At 46.3% G+C, this 14,013-nt stretch overlaps 1 protein-coding gene across 3 annotated transcripts; it reads right to left on the bottom strand.

Annotated features, from left to right (window-relative positions):
- Positions 1 to 3,166: 3,166 nt before the first annotated feature.
- On the bottom strand, positions 3,167 to 13,687 carry LOC140739486 (Friend virus susceptibility protein 1-like). 3 transcript variants are annotated; one of them, XM_073067837.1, is made up of 3 exons: positions 13,623 to 13,687; positions 6,028 to 7,951; positions 3,167 to 4,119 (listed from the first exon to the last, which is right to left on the bottom strand). In XM_073067837.1, exons 2-3 carry the CDS (start codon positions 7,478 to 7,480, stop codon positions 4,112 to 4,114), a joined length of 1,461 nt encoding a protein of 486 aa, XP_072923938.1. In that variant the 5' UTR covers positions 7,481 to 7,951; positions 13,623 to 13,687; the 3' UTR covers positions 3,167 to 4,111. The 3 variants fall into 3 exon arrangements, 2 of the variants coding, with proteins under 2 accessions (XP_072923938.1, XP_072923937.1); XR_012101652.1 differs by lacking the exon at positions 13,623 to 13,687 and having other exon boundaries at positions 7,811 to 8,903; XM_073067836.1 differs by lacking the exon at positions 13,623 to 13,687 and having other exon boundaries at positions 6,028 to 8,903.
- Positions 13,688 to 14,013: the final 326 nt, after the last annotated feature.

A 14,013-nucleotide genomic window follows, 5' to 3' on the forward strand; every position in this document is an offset into this window, starting at 1 on the left:
ACTACTTGACAGATGGACCTCAGTATGTGCGGTTGGGAGACTGTAGGTCTGACACGGTGGTCAGCAGCACAGGGGCGCCGCAGGGAACCGTACTCTCTCCGGTCCTGTTCACCCTGTACACATCAGACTTCCAATATAACTCGGAGTCCTGCCATGTGCAGAAGTTCGCTGATGACACGGCCATAGTGGGGTGTGTCAGGAATGGACAGGAGGAGGAGTATAGGAAACTGATACAGGACTTTGTGATATGGTGCAACTCAAACTACCTGCGTCTCAATATCACCAAGACCAAGGAGATGGTGGTGGACTTTAGGAGATCTAGGCCTCATATGGAGCCAGTGATCATTAATGGAGAATGTGTGGAGCAGGTTAAGACCTACAAGTATCTGGGAGTACAGTTAGACGAGAAGCTAGACTGGACTGCCAACACAGATGCCTTGTGCAGGAAGGCACAGAGGCGACTGTACTTCCTAGGAAGGTTGGCGTCATTCAATGTCTGTGGTGAGATGCTGAAAATGTTCTATAGGTCAGTTGTGGAGAGCGCCCTCTTCTTTGTGGTGGCGTGTTGGGGAGGAAGCATTAAGAAGAGGGACGCCTCACGTCTTAATAAGCTGGTAAGGAAGGCGGGCTCTGTCGTGGGCAAAGTACTGGAGAGTTTAACATCGGTAGCTGAGCGAAGGGCGCTGAGTAGGCTACGGTCAATTATGGATAACTCTGAACATCCTCTACATAGCACCATCCAGAGACAGAGAAGCAGTTTCAGCGACAGGTTACTATCGATGCAATGCTCCTCAGACAGGATGAAGAGGTCAATACTCCCCAATGCCATTAGGCTTTACAATTCTACCGCCAGGACTTAAGAACTTTTTAAAAGCTATTATTAATGCTTTTGAGATAGTGATTTAGATGCATATCATATTTTTTTACTGAGTTAAGTATTGTATGTAATTAGTTTTGCTACAACAAGTGTATGGGACATTGGAAAAAAGTTGGAATTTCCCCATGGGATGAATAAAGTATCTATCTATCTATCTATCTATCTTTAAGGTTAAAGCTTCTTTTTGCTGCAGATTTGCTTTTAAAGCAGTTCCAGTAAGTTCTCTGAATAGCACAAAGATATGCCTGTGCTTCTATAATCATTATACTATATTAACTTCCCATCATAGGGAAGGAGCGACTTCACTAACCATTCTTTTCTTCATTAACCTTTTGACAGTTGGCAAGTGTCAGGATAATATTAATGGATGTTTTCTTTGTTGCCAAACTGGAGGAGGTATTGAAATGTGGGTGATTTGTCCTGGAGAATGGCATGTACAGGCCATACCTTTGAGCTGCCTCTGTCTACACATGCAGAATTGCGTAAAGCAGCAGGACACTTCTGAAATTGTAGCATTACAGTTTGGTTCAACTTTTCCTCATATAATGAAGTTTTGGCTGATAACAAAAGAAAGCTGAGATAAATTGTTTCATTTTCTGTCTCTTGCCCTTTGCCTTTACTGGAGGGCTCCTCTGGGGATGTTGACTGTCCACTGATACCTTTCCAAAATGTTGGTAGTATTTTATTTGGCACAGGAAGGGATTTATCCCATTGTATCTATGACAGCTGAAGGTACACTTTAATTAAAGACCATTGCTCAGCTGTTGGTCCAGAACGTACTTCCTCAAACACTCATTCATCCAAGTATTTTTTAATTGCAGTGAAAGTTTCTTCCTGTACTGTCCTGTCAGGCTGTACGTTCCAGATCTCCAACAATTGTTGAGTGAAATATTATTTTCTTAACATCCCTTTAATCCTTTTATGGAGAAATTAAATAAATCTCCCTCAAGTTTCTGACCTTTCTGGCAAGGGAAATAGTGATTTTTGTTCACTCTGTTTAGATTTCTCATAAATTTATCTAAAATCAAAACTCTTTTATTGCAAAGAAAACTACCCCAGCGAGAGAGTGCCTTCTCATTCTGGACCTCCAGCAACACACTCATAAATCTCCTCTGCGTCCTCTCTGGTACTATCAGTGTCCTTGTTGTGTGCTGCAGAAAATTGAAGCTTAATGCTTAGGAGTAATATTTTGGCACAGATAGAAGATTCACAGCTAGCAAAACAAAAGAGGGATAGGAATAGGTATAAACAGAGTAGGCATAAATGTGAGACAATCTGCAGATGCTGGAAATCCAAAGCACACACACAAAATGCTGGAGGAATTCAGCAGGCCAGACAGCGTCTATAGAAAAGAGTAAACTGTCAACGTTTCAGGCAGAGACCCTTCTTCAGGACTGGAAAGAAGAAAGTCAGATTAAGAGGGTGAGGGGAAGGGAGGAAGAAGTACAAAGTTGTAGGTGATAGGTAAACCGGCAGAGGGGAGGGGGCGAAGTACAAAGCTGGGAAGTTGATTGGTGAAAGAGACAAAGGGCTGGCTGGAGAACAGGGACTCTGATAGGAGAGAATAGAAGACCATGGAAGGGGGAGGAGCACCAGAGGCAGGTGATGGGCAGGTAAGGAGATAAGGTGAGGGGGGAAATGGGAATGGGGAATGGTGGAGAGGAGGGGGGTAATTACTGGCGGGAGAAATGAATAAGAAGTGTATTATCTATATGTTATGAAAGTGAGAGATCTGAGCTGCTTAGAGCTTTGGATGTATTAGTGTACAATTCATAAAAGGCTAGTATGCAAGTGTAGCAAGGGCTAAGAGCTAACAGAATATTATTGTTTATTGTTAGGGGAAAATGAATACAAAGATGGGAGGTTATAATTTAGTTGTAGAGCACAATGGTGACATTGTACGTGCCGAGTTACACCAGCGCTTTGTGTGTTCCATCTTGTTTACTGTGTACAATATCATGTTCCTTACTTAAAGAAGGGTGTTAGTGGAAGCAGTCCAGGGAAGGTTTACAAGACCAATAACTGGATGGCTGGATGAGGCAAGCTTGTATTTGCTGGAGTTTAGAAGAATGACAGGGGATATGATTGAAACACAAAGTCCTGGGCAGGAGGGGGCAGTTCTTGACATGGTAAGTGTGAAAAAGATGAAGGGGAATCTAGAACTAAGCTTCACTGTTTATAAATAAAGGGTCACCCATTGTTATGGACGGAAAGTTATCCGACCAAGCAGGAACGTGGTATCAGAGAAAATGTATCCGCGACAAGAATGAGACTAGACCACGGATCACAGGATTACACTTGTTTATTGGTAAGGTAAAATATTAGCATAAATGACACTTCATTGCGAAAAGCGGCTTAGCTTAACTACCCACGCTGTGCAACTGCCCTTTTCCCGATACAAGCAATACTTATCAACGTGTGGTTAATCCCACTCCCACACGACTCATACGGGGCCAGGAACAGGTGTGATGAAGCACCCACGCCAGCGAACGCGGTCTTCACCTGGGATGTTTCGTCCCCACCTGGGGTTCCTTCTGGTCTTGCTAGTTGTTGTCCTTCTCCACGGACTGCATGTCGTCCTCTCCCTGTCTTCCGCTTGTCTTCTCTCTGCACCTCACAGCCCCTGGCCCCTTTCTATATCCCCTTAGAACAATGAGAGCAATAAATATCTTCTTAAAACAATGACATCCTGTACAGTGCCCCTACATGCCTACACGGTACAGTTACCACAGGACAATTTAGGACGCGTTACGGTTGACGAGCTGGGACCGATTGCATTGTTACATTTCCTGGCCCGACGCCATCCATCCTGCTACATTAACAACCCACTACCCCACCAAATACCACCTGCTCGGTGGGAACTTATAGCAACCCATTAACCTCTCAAGTCCCACAGTCTTTTCCTACAATACACTCCACCCCTTCGGTACCAACTCGTCAACGGCGGCGAGGGGTTACACAGCGTTGAATAACCTGCTTAATCACAAAAACACATAAAGCCACAAAAATTATTAACAGAATAACAAACACAAACCATTGTACAATAGTATGTCCCCAATCACCAAATAAATCCGCAATCCAAAATAGTTCAGCAGCACTCAGCCCCCTACGGACCCGGGCAGACTGGTGATCTCGCAGTCTGGTCACATGGTGCAGGTAGGGGACTGCGTAAGCCAAATAGCAGTAACCGTTCCACAGATAGGGTAACCAGGGGTAGGCCGTATAAGAGCATCATCAAAATCCTGAAAACAGACAATCATTCGCGTTTAGTCAGGCGTTCTGTCCCCTGGGCCACAGCAATGATCTCCCCCGGGAGGCGTTCACCTGTAGGATAACGGACCCATACCTGTTGTCCTACAACAGACACCATTTTTTCTTCCTCGTCTTCCTCAATGTCAATGCCAGCCTGGTTACCATCAGGGGGAAACAGGCGCTCCAACGGGGTGCCCCCCTTCCCCACCCGCTGGTTTAACCGGTCCACTGCTTGTTGCAGCATCTGGCATCTTCCTTGACCAAAAGCCCAGAGGAACTCGCCGTCCTGCTTGTTTCTGCCACATGCTCCAGTGAGCCGCATCCACATCGGCGGTCACCTGCAGTTCAAACGGTACACCAGGTACCCTTGGAGACAAAGGTAGCGCTTGTTGTACAGCTAGCTTAGCATCTTCAAACGACTTCTGTTGTTCTTCACCCCACTCAAAAGGGGCCTTTTTTCGGGTGACCACATAGAGAGGGCGCAGGAGGCCGGACAGGTGCGGAATATGCCTCCGCCAGTAACCTAGCAACCCAAGGAATCGTTGCGTGTCTGTCTTGTTAGAGGGGGTGGCAATATTAATTATTTTCTGCCGCACCTTTTCCGGAATGACTTGCTCTCCCGCATGCCACTGAATGCCCAGGAACACGACTGACTGACTTGGTCCCTGGACTTTAGCGGGGTTAACCGCCCAGCCCCGTTGTGTGAGGTATGCGGTTAGAGATTCCAGGGCCTCTTGTACTGTGTCCATATCACAACCCTGAACCATAATATCATCAATATAATGGTGTATAATATTACTAGGTATGGTAGTGAATTCTGCCAGGTCTCGGGCTATCAATCCATGGCATACGGTGGGAGAGTGGAGATAACCCTGAGGTAGTCGGGTAAATGTATACTGTCGCCCCTTCCAAGTGAAGGCAAATTGATCCTGCGATTCGGGGCTAATAGGAATACTAAAGAAGGCATTGGCCAGGTCAATCACAGCATACCAACTCCCGTTCTCCTGCGCGGCGATATTTTCAATAATAGTTACTATGTCCGGAACGGCCGCCGCCAATGGGGGAGCCACTCTATTCAGCCGGCGGTAGTCGACCGTCATTCGCCACGAGCCGTCTGGCTTCTGTACTGGCCATATTGGGCCATTAAACGGGGAAGTGGCTGGTCGCACAATGCCTTCCTGGACCAAAGCCTGTACCGTCTCGGTTATGGCATCATGCCCCCCTGGTATGCGGTATTGGGGAACGCTGACCGGAGAAAGAGGAGCGGGAATGTGGACCGGTTCCCACCTCGCCTTTCCCACAATTACTCTAGTAGCCCTTATCCCAAAAGTGAACGCGCCCCTTGTGGTTTGTAACTGTAACCCTCTTAAGATGTTCATACCTAGTATACATTCTTCCGTGGGAGCCACCAGTACCCGCCGCACCACCAGGGTATGATTGCCAATAGTGAGGCGGACCGAAATCTCTCGGGCCCTCGTCAGAGCTCCTCCCATACCCTCAATGTGGTACGGAGGTCCTTTCCACTTGTCTGGATTGCCCGGTATTACCGTATGTTCAGCCCCAGTATCAACCAAGGCTAGATGGCGCTGGTCATTCCCCCTTTCCCCAGTGGACTATTACAGGTATGTAAGGCCTGGAGTCACCCTTTGTCCACTCTGTGGTGATGCGATACACCAGGGCGACCCCGCCAACCTCCTATTCTTTACATGGCACTGGTGCCTTCCATTTAACCGCCTCCTCCTGCAGTGTTTTGCGCACCAGCTGTTGCACATCGTCCAAACTGGGATAAAGGGAAGGGGACGACTTGCTCACATCATTACGCTTCAGACCCGGTCCTCCTTCCACCTTTCCCTTCACTTTGGTCTTATACAATGCATGCAGGACAGAGGTGGGCTTACCATCTATTTCTTCCTTACGGACACCTGCCTGCAACAGTGAGAGGAACAGTTCTCGCCTACTCGGTCCTGGCGGTCGCTCTTTCTTCTGCCGATCCGTAGACACGGGCCGAGCCCGGCTACGGGGGGTGGCTATTTCAGACAATGTCTGCATGGCCCCTATAACACGGGCGATAGGGCTCCCGATCAAGGGTCCCGTTATTGATAATACAACTCCCCGTAATGCGGGAGCCGCTGAGCGGACCAGGCGGGTCTGCATACCGGCGGTGAAGAGTTCATCCTCTGGCCCTCCCCCATGGGCCCACTGGCCCAGCCGATGGGCATATAGGGCAGCCGCCAGGGCTTGCTGCCGCAGCACCTGTGCTCCTTCCTCCCCCGTCTCCCAATCCGCAACTTTATGGTCCCAATCCATAGCGGAAGGGAAGACTCTATAGGCGGCAGCAGTAACAGTATAGAACAAATAATCAGTGTCGACGCTCCGACCCCGCAACTCTTGATTAAGGCGAGGGTCTGTGGCTAACGTCCCCATACCTACCAACTCCTCCGGAGTTAGATAGATATGCCCCCCTCCTTCTTCCCATATCCGTAATAACCAAGCCGCCAAAGGTTCCGATGGTTTCTGCCGGAACCTCTGGCCCATCCCGGACAATTCCTTCATGGTGTAATCCTTATATTGTACCTGCCTCCGACCCGCGTTTAGGGCCTCTCCCGGTCTTACCCGCGCATCGCCCTCGGCCTGAGCATAGTCAGAATCAAAATCGTTTCCCTCCGCCTCATCCTGGGGGGTAGGATAAGTATACGTGGTGACCATTGCCGGCCGGGCTTGGGCTTGGGCTTGGGCGGTATCCTCTCCCTGGCCATTGCCCGGGAGAGGTGGATAAGATGGTTGATCCGGATATCGGTTGTCATCATCATACCAGATATCACCATCCCAGGTATCGATGTCATCCCCTTGTGCTAACATTGCCCTTACTCGGGCGGGATCCGGGGACATAGATCCCTTTTGCTTATACAACTGGTGTTTCAATTGGAGGGCCCTACATGCCAATTTGACCCCCGTTTCCTCCAGCTCAGAAGCTCGATTCTGACTGGTGCGCACTACTTCGCCCATCATAGCACACCTCTGTTGCATGGCTTCAACTTCCTCCCTTAATTCACCCAATTCCTTCTTCTTAGCAGATAATACTCCTGATTGATGCCTCAGGGCTGTGGCCAGCAGCCAAAAAGCATCCGTCAGGGACCCCTCTTGCTCCGGAAAATTCAGCTCTCGCAATAACCGTGCCACTCTTTCCCCGATAGGGGTTTCCCGTGGTAGCAGGCGATCCTCCCAACTGAGAGGAGAGCCCAACTGAGACAATGTATTTGCCAGCATCCCGAACCCGGCCGAATTATCCGTCCAGCCGGGAATAAGGAACTGTTCGGGAGTGGCCTCCTTCTTGCGGCGGAACAAATTCATCCTGATACCCTGCTCGCAGCGCCAATTGTTATGGACGGAAAGTTATCCGACCAAGCAGGAACGTGGTATCAGAGAAAATGTATCCGCGACAAGAATGAGACTAGACCACGGATCACAGGATTACACTTGTTTATTGGTAAGGTAAAATATTAGCATAAATGACACTTCATTGCGAAAAGCGGCTTAGCTTAACTACCCACGCTGTGCAACTGCCCTTTTCCCGATACAAGCAATACTTATCAATGTGTGGTTAATCCCACTCCCACACGACTCATACGGGGCCAGGAACAGGTGTGATGAAGCACCCACGCCAGCGAATGCGGTCTTCACCTGGGATGTTTCGTCCCCACCTGGGGTTCCTTCTGGTCTTGCTAGTTGTTGTCCTTCTCCACGGACTGCATGTCGTCCTCTCCCTGTCTTCCGCTTGTCTTCTCTCTGCACCTCACAGCCCCTGGCCCCTTTCTATATCCCCTTAGAACAATGAGAGCAATAAATATCTTCTTAAAACAATGACATCCTGTACAGTGCCCCTACATGCCTACACGGTACAGTTACCACAGGACAATTTAGGACGCGTTACGGTTGACAAGCTGGGACCGATTGCATTGTTACATTTCCTGGCCCGACGCCATCCATCCTGCTACATTAACAACCCACTACCCCACCAAATACCACCTGCTCGGTGGGAACTTATAGCAACCCATTAACCTCTCAAGTCCCACAGTCTTTTCCTACAATACACCCATTTAAGCAGAGAGAAGACAAAACTTTTCTCCCAAAAGATGGTTATGTCCTTGCTGTTCCCTTCCTCAAAGGCTATGATCTGAGTGTTCTCAAGACAAAAATCATCATCATCATTATGTGCCGTGTCATATGACATCATCATTATGTGCTGTGCTGTATGACATGGGCAATTATGGTTTATGACCACGAATGTGGCAAATTTTTCTACAGAAATGGTTTGCCATTGCCTTCTTCTGGGCAGTGTCTTTACAGGACGGGTGAACCCAGCCATTATCATCACTACTTTCCTCCAATCACCTTAAAATTATGCCCTCTCAAATTAGCCATTTCCTCCCTGGGTTTCCCCCTCTATCTATACCTCTTATCATCTTATACACCTCTGCCAAGTCACCTCTCAGCCTCCTTCACAGCAAAGCAAAAAGCCCGAGCTTGTTCAACCTCTCATCATCAGATGTGCTCTCCCATCTAGGCTGATAAATCTCTTCTACACCCTCTCTAAAGCCCTCACATCCTTCCTCTGATGAGGTGACCAGAACTGAATAACACAACTAAGACAATGACATAAATGGTACTGGATCTTTTGAACACCGGCAATCTTAACAGAGTATGTACTTAAGACTGTGTACCGACTGGAGTCACTGATTCTAATAGCAAGTAAGGAGACTAAACATGAAGAAATCTGCAGATGCTGGAAATTCAAGCAACACACACAAAATGCTCGTGGAACGCTGCAGGCCAGGCAGCATCTATAGGAAGAAGCACTGTTGGCGTTTTGGGCTGAGACCCTTCGTCAGGACTAACTGAAAGGAAAGATAGTAAGGATTTGAAAGTAGGAGGGGGAGGGGGAAATCCGAAATGATAGGAGAGGACCGGAGGGGGTGGAGTGAAGCTGAGAGTCGGAAAGGTGATTGGCAAAAGGGATACAGTAAACAGCTCCCCTCCCCCTTTCTTCCTCCCTAGGCCTCCCGTCCCATGATCCTTTCCTTTCTCCAGCTCTCTACCCCTTTTGCCAATCACCTTTCCAGCTCTTAGCTTCACCCCACCCCCTCCGGTCTTCTATCATTTCCGATTTCCCCTCCCCCTCCTACTTTCAAATCTCTTACTATCTTTCCTTTCAGTTAGTCCTGACGAAGGGTCTCGGCCCGAAATGTCGACAGTGCTTCTCCCTATAGATGCTGCCTGGCCTGCTGCGTTCCACCAGCATTTTGTGTGTGTTGTAAGCAGACTAGTTGACTTTCCCCTTCCCAATCCAGGTGCCTCCCCCATTATTCATTTGCTATTTCAGCAGCTGGTCTGCAGTTAAAGAAAGTACAGTTTTCAATCCTTAGGAACTAAGCATTAATAGTAGAACCCGGAGTCCAAGAATGTGGTTCCTTGAATGTTTGTTTTACCATGGGAAAGACTTGCACTGTGCAATGCACTAGATTAAGGTGACTCACAGGGACTATTAATTTCTCTGTCAGGTGCTCGACATTATTCACACACCTTATCCCAGAGTTAGAACAATGTTGGCAATTGTCTTAGCCGTCTAGTGTTAGCCACAGACTTGACTCTCAATGTAAACACACAAGATATATGGCCACTTTTACATAAACAGGTACTTTTCTCATATTCTTTAAAAATTTTTAGAGAATATTTCCTGTTAATTTTTTAATGAAATCATAAACACCTTTACTGGCAATAAACTTAATTCATTTGACAGCAATATTTGAGAAGGATGCATGATTTCAATGCTGGAAATTAAATGAAGCTAGGAGGTCAAGAAACGCCTGGAGCACAGATGAAAGGAACAGTAAAATATCACCCTTCCCTTTCAGTGTAATCTTCCTCAGATATTAACAGTCTGAGATAAAAACAGTTAAGTGTTCAAAAGGTCAGGAAGCATCTGTGAAATAAGAAACAAAGTTGAAGTTTCAAATCTGAGTCAGGGTTCCGAGCCAAAATGGGGACGATTCTCCCTGATGATTTACTCCAGCAGTTTGCTTGTTGCTCTAATCTAGGTGATAGCATCTGCTGTCTCTTGCATCTCTAAGAGTTTCCTTTTATAAGTCCTCATTGGGAAACTAGGAAAATTAGGACAAGCAATCAAAATCCTTGATACTGAGCAAAACGTGTCTTTTTTAATATCTTGAAGTTTGAAGCCCCTAGATGCCACATTAACTCAACTTATCCAGCAAGGATAACAGATAGACCTCAGTATGTGCGGTTGGGAGACTGTAGGTCTGACACGATGGTCAGCAGCACAGGAGCGCCGCAGGGAACTGTACTCTCTCCGGTCCTGTTCACCCTGTACACATCAGACTTCCAATATAACTCGGAGTCCTGCCATGTGCAGAAGTTCGCTGATGACACGGCCATAGTGGGGTGTGTCAGGAATGGACAGGAGGAGGAGTATAGGAAACTGATACAGGACTTTGTGATATGGTGCAACTCAAACTACCTGCGTCTCAATATCACCAAGACCAAGGAGATGGTGGTGGACTTTAGGAGATCTAGGCCTCATATGGAGCCAGTGATCATTAATGGAGAATGTGTGGAGCAGGTTAAGACCTACAAGTATCTGGGAGTACAGTTAGACGAGAAGCTAGACTGGACTGCCAACACAGATGCCTTGTGCAGGAAGGCACAGAGTCGACTGTACTTCCTTAGAAGGTTGGCGTCATTCAATGTCTGTAGTGAGATGCTGAAGATGTTCTATAGGTCAGTTGTGGAGAGCGCCCTCTTCTTTGTGGTGGCGTGTTGGGGAGGAAGCATTAAGAAGAGGGACGCCTCACGTCTTAATAAGCTGGTAAGGAAGGCGGGCTCTGTCGTGGGCAAAGTACTGGAGAGTTTAACATCGGTAGCTGAGCGAAGGGCGCTGAGTAGGCTACGGTCAATTATGGAAAACTCTGAACATCCTCTACATAGCACCATCCAGAGACAGAGAAGCAGTTTCAGCGACAGGTTACTATCGATGCAATGCTCCTCAGACAGGATGAAGAGGTCAATACTCCCCAATGCCATTAGGCTTTACAATTCAACCGCCAGGACTTAAGGACTTTTTAAAGCTATTATTAATGCTTTTTGAGATAGTGATTTAGATGCATATCATATTTTTTACTGAGTTAAGTATTGTATGTAATTAGTTTTGCTACAACAAGTGTATGGGACATTGGAAAAAAAGTTGAATTTCCCCATGGGGATGAATAAAGTATCTATCTATCTATCTATCATGCTATAACTGTATCATTGTCATTTCTTAGGATGCTGACTGTCTATGGGCGGGGGAGGGGGGAGTTGATACAAGAGTTTTTGTGTACACAATCTACATCCTAGAAAGTGGTCCTTGGTTGGCACCCACTTGTGAAGCATAGCCTGCAAGACATCGTACAAAGGCCCAGTCAGAAGGAATAAACTTGTCTGAACAGTAAAGCTAAGTGTTCACATCCAAGTAACTGAATTCTGTACTCTGAATATCTTCTTTTCCGTTTGGTGAGAAAAACCGTCTGTATGCTAGCCAGTTAAAAGAATATTGTTAGCTTTTTAATGTATAACAAAATATATAATTACTTTAGAAGATGAGAAGTAATATCTGTACCCTCCAGCCCTTCAACTATCCTGAAACTTCTCGTTCCACCTGTTGGAAGCCACTTTTTTTTTCAATAATGCTTTTAAAAAGATTTGTACTTTTTTCACAAACGTGTATTTTTTCACACTCACTGGCAGAAAGTGGTACAGCAGCTAATCTAACGGTTTATCACTTTCTCATTTTTTATTGGCATATTCTGCCCGTGATGTAATTGAATTACGTAGCCTATTCATTAATTCATCACTGTCTAAGGAATTTCCCTTATCTTAGCTATAAAAGTGATAGCTGCCACCTTGGCTGCATTATTTATTTTGCCTTTGCATCGATACACCCCTTAGCATCGTTTCTCACCTCTTTTATAGCTTGCTTAGTACTTGCATGTTTGTACTTTAAAATAAACTGAAATTAAGACTGCTTGTCATTCCTGACTACTGGAAGAACCTGAAACATCAGAAAATAAACAAGAGATCTAACACACCATTCCGGGCCTCTCGCACCCTTCCCCACAACAATGTCTATCTAGGCCTCAAGCACAATTCCTTCTCTAAACTTCTTCAACTCTCCAATATGCTCACCTAGTCTATAAACCTTGCGTACATTATGCAACCAAATTTCTGAACCTGATCTTTAGGGTTGTTTTCAGTTTTTGCTGTGTTATCTGTTATCTTTGGATGCTAAGGTTTATGAATGCGAGTTATACTAGCTAAAATGTCAAATAGCTCAGACAGACTCCTGCACTCTGTGATCCCAAAAGTGTCATTTTGCTTGTTGCATTCTATTCTGAAGTATCAACATCTGGCAGTTCGAGAAGCAGAACTGTATCTTCAACCTCCGGAATCATCACAGCAGAAATAATCTTTACATAACCCAATGTCCACAAGCATATTCACTAGAAGTAAGCAGGGAAATGTGAAATGTAAGTGCTCTTTCTCCTGATTAACTGAGTTCAGCTGTCGAGACAGTTTCACTGCCCTTGCTGAAATCAGACTGGGGCTGAGTTGAGAGACTTTCCTGGCTCTGGATAAACACAATCAGCCACATGGAGAGCTCCTGGGAGTTCTTAAATAAACATTTTGCTGTAAGTTACATTGTGCCACACTTGAATTCTGCATAGAATGCCAGTGTTCCCACTCAAACCCCATTCATCCTTATTTGATATGACTGAGTAGGGTATGTGGAATGTGTCAGTGGTGGGTTAAGTAATTGCCACCCATAGCTGGCAACTTGTTCCCAGGCCTCGCGGCGATTATTACGGGCAGCAGTTTCACCTTTAGCCTTCCCAGCATGCTGATGGGATTTCACAGCTAACACATTCCTGCTTTGCTTAAGTGTTTTGTTAAAAAGGGGAAGAGGTCCTGACTGAGCATGTTGGTTTAAACTCATTGCAATTCTTTAGTGAATATTGGCTTTTTACAAAATTAACTATTATGTTATGCTATACCACCGCATTTCTGCTAAATGTTTCTTCCATATTTAAATGTCAATCAATATTTTAAAGTACAGTTTAATTTTAATGTAACATGGGAGAGTTGTTTGAATAAAACATACCCCCCCCCCCCCACCTTTGTCTCTTCTTTCTGTGTATTTAGAGACCGGGAAATATTTTGTTACAGGGAACAGCTGAAGCAAAGTGGATTTTCTATTTAAAACAAAATAGGATAAATATTGTTACAAAGGAGATTCAGGGCTATGGGAATGGAGCAGGACACAGGGAGGTGTTTTCATTTGCTCTAACAAGAAGCTAAAACAGACATGATAACAGGAGTGGCCCCTTTCTGAACCCACCGTGCCTACTGCTCGACACTGACAAAAGTCAGCAATCATACAGACCCCCACAGATCCGTGTCACTAGCAGTATAACGTGCCATCGTCACTTGCACAAGAAAGTCTGCAGATGCTGGAAATCCCAAGCAACACACACAAAACGCCGGAGGAACTCAGCAGGTCAGGCAGCACCTACGGAAAAGAATAAACAGTTGTTGTTTCGGGCCCTTCGAGACCCTTCTTCAGGAGTGCGAGGGAAGGGGGAAGGTGCCAGGATAAAAAGGTGGGGGGAGGCAGGAAGGTGATAGGCGAAGCCAGGTGGGTGGGAAAGGTCTGGAGAGGGCTGGAGAAGAAGGGAAAATGGACAGTAGGAGAAAGGAAGGAAGTGGGGGACCCAGGGAAGTAACAGGCAGGTGAGAATAAGGTCAGAGTGGGGAATAGAGGTTGGGGAGGGGGA

The sequence above is a fragment of the Hemitrygon akajei genome, chromosome 15 (genome assembly GCF_048418815.1).
Source record: "Hemitrygon akajei chromosome 15, sHemAka1.3, whole genome shotgun sequence".
Taxonomy (NCBI): domain Eukaryota; kingdom Metazoa; phylum Chordata; class Chondrichthyes; order Myliobatiformes; family Dasyatidae; genus Hemitrygon; species Hemitrygon akajei.

Bases quoted from the DNA above. Each gene is read 5' to 3' on its own strand.
- LOC140739486 (XM_073067837.1), bottom strand. From the start codon at position 7,480: ATGAATTTGTTCCGCCGCAAGAAGGAGGCCACTCCCGAACAGTTCCTT.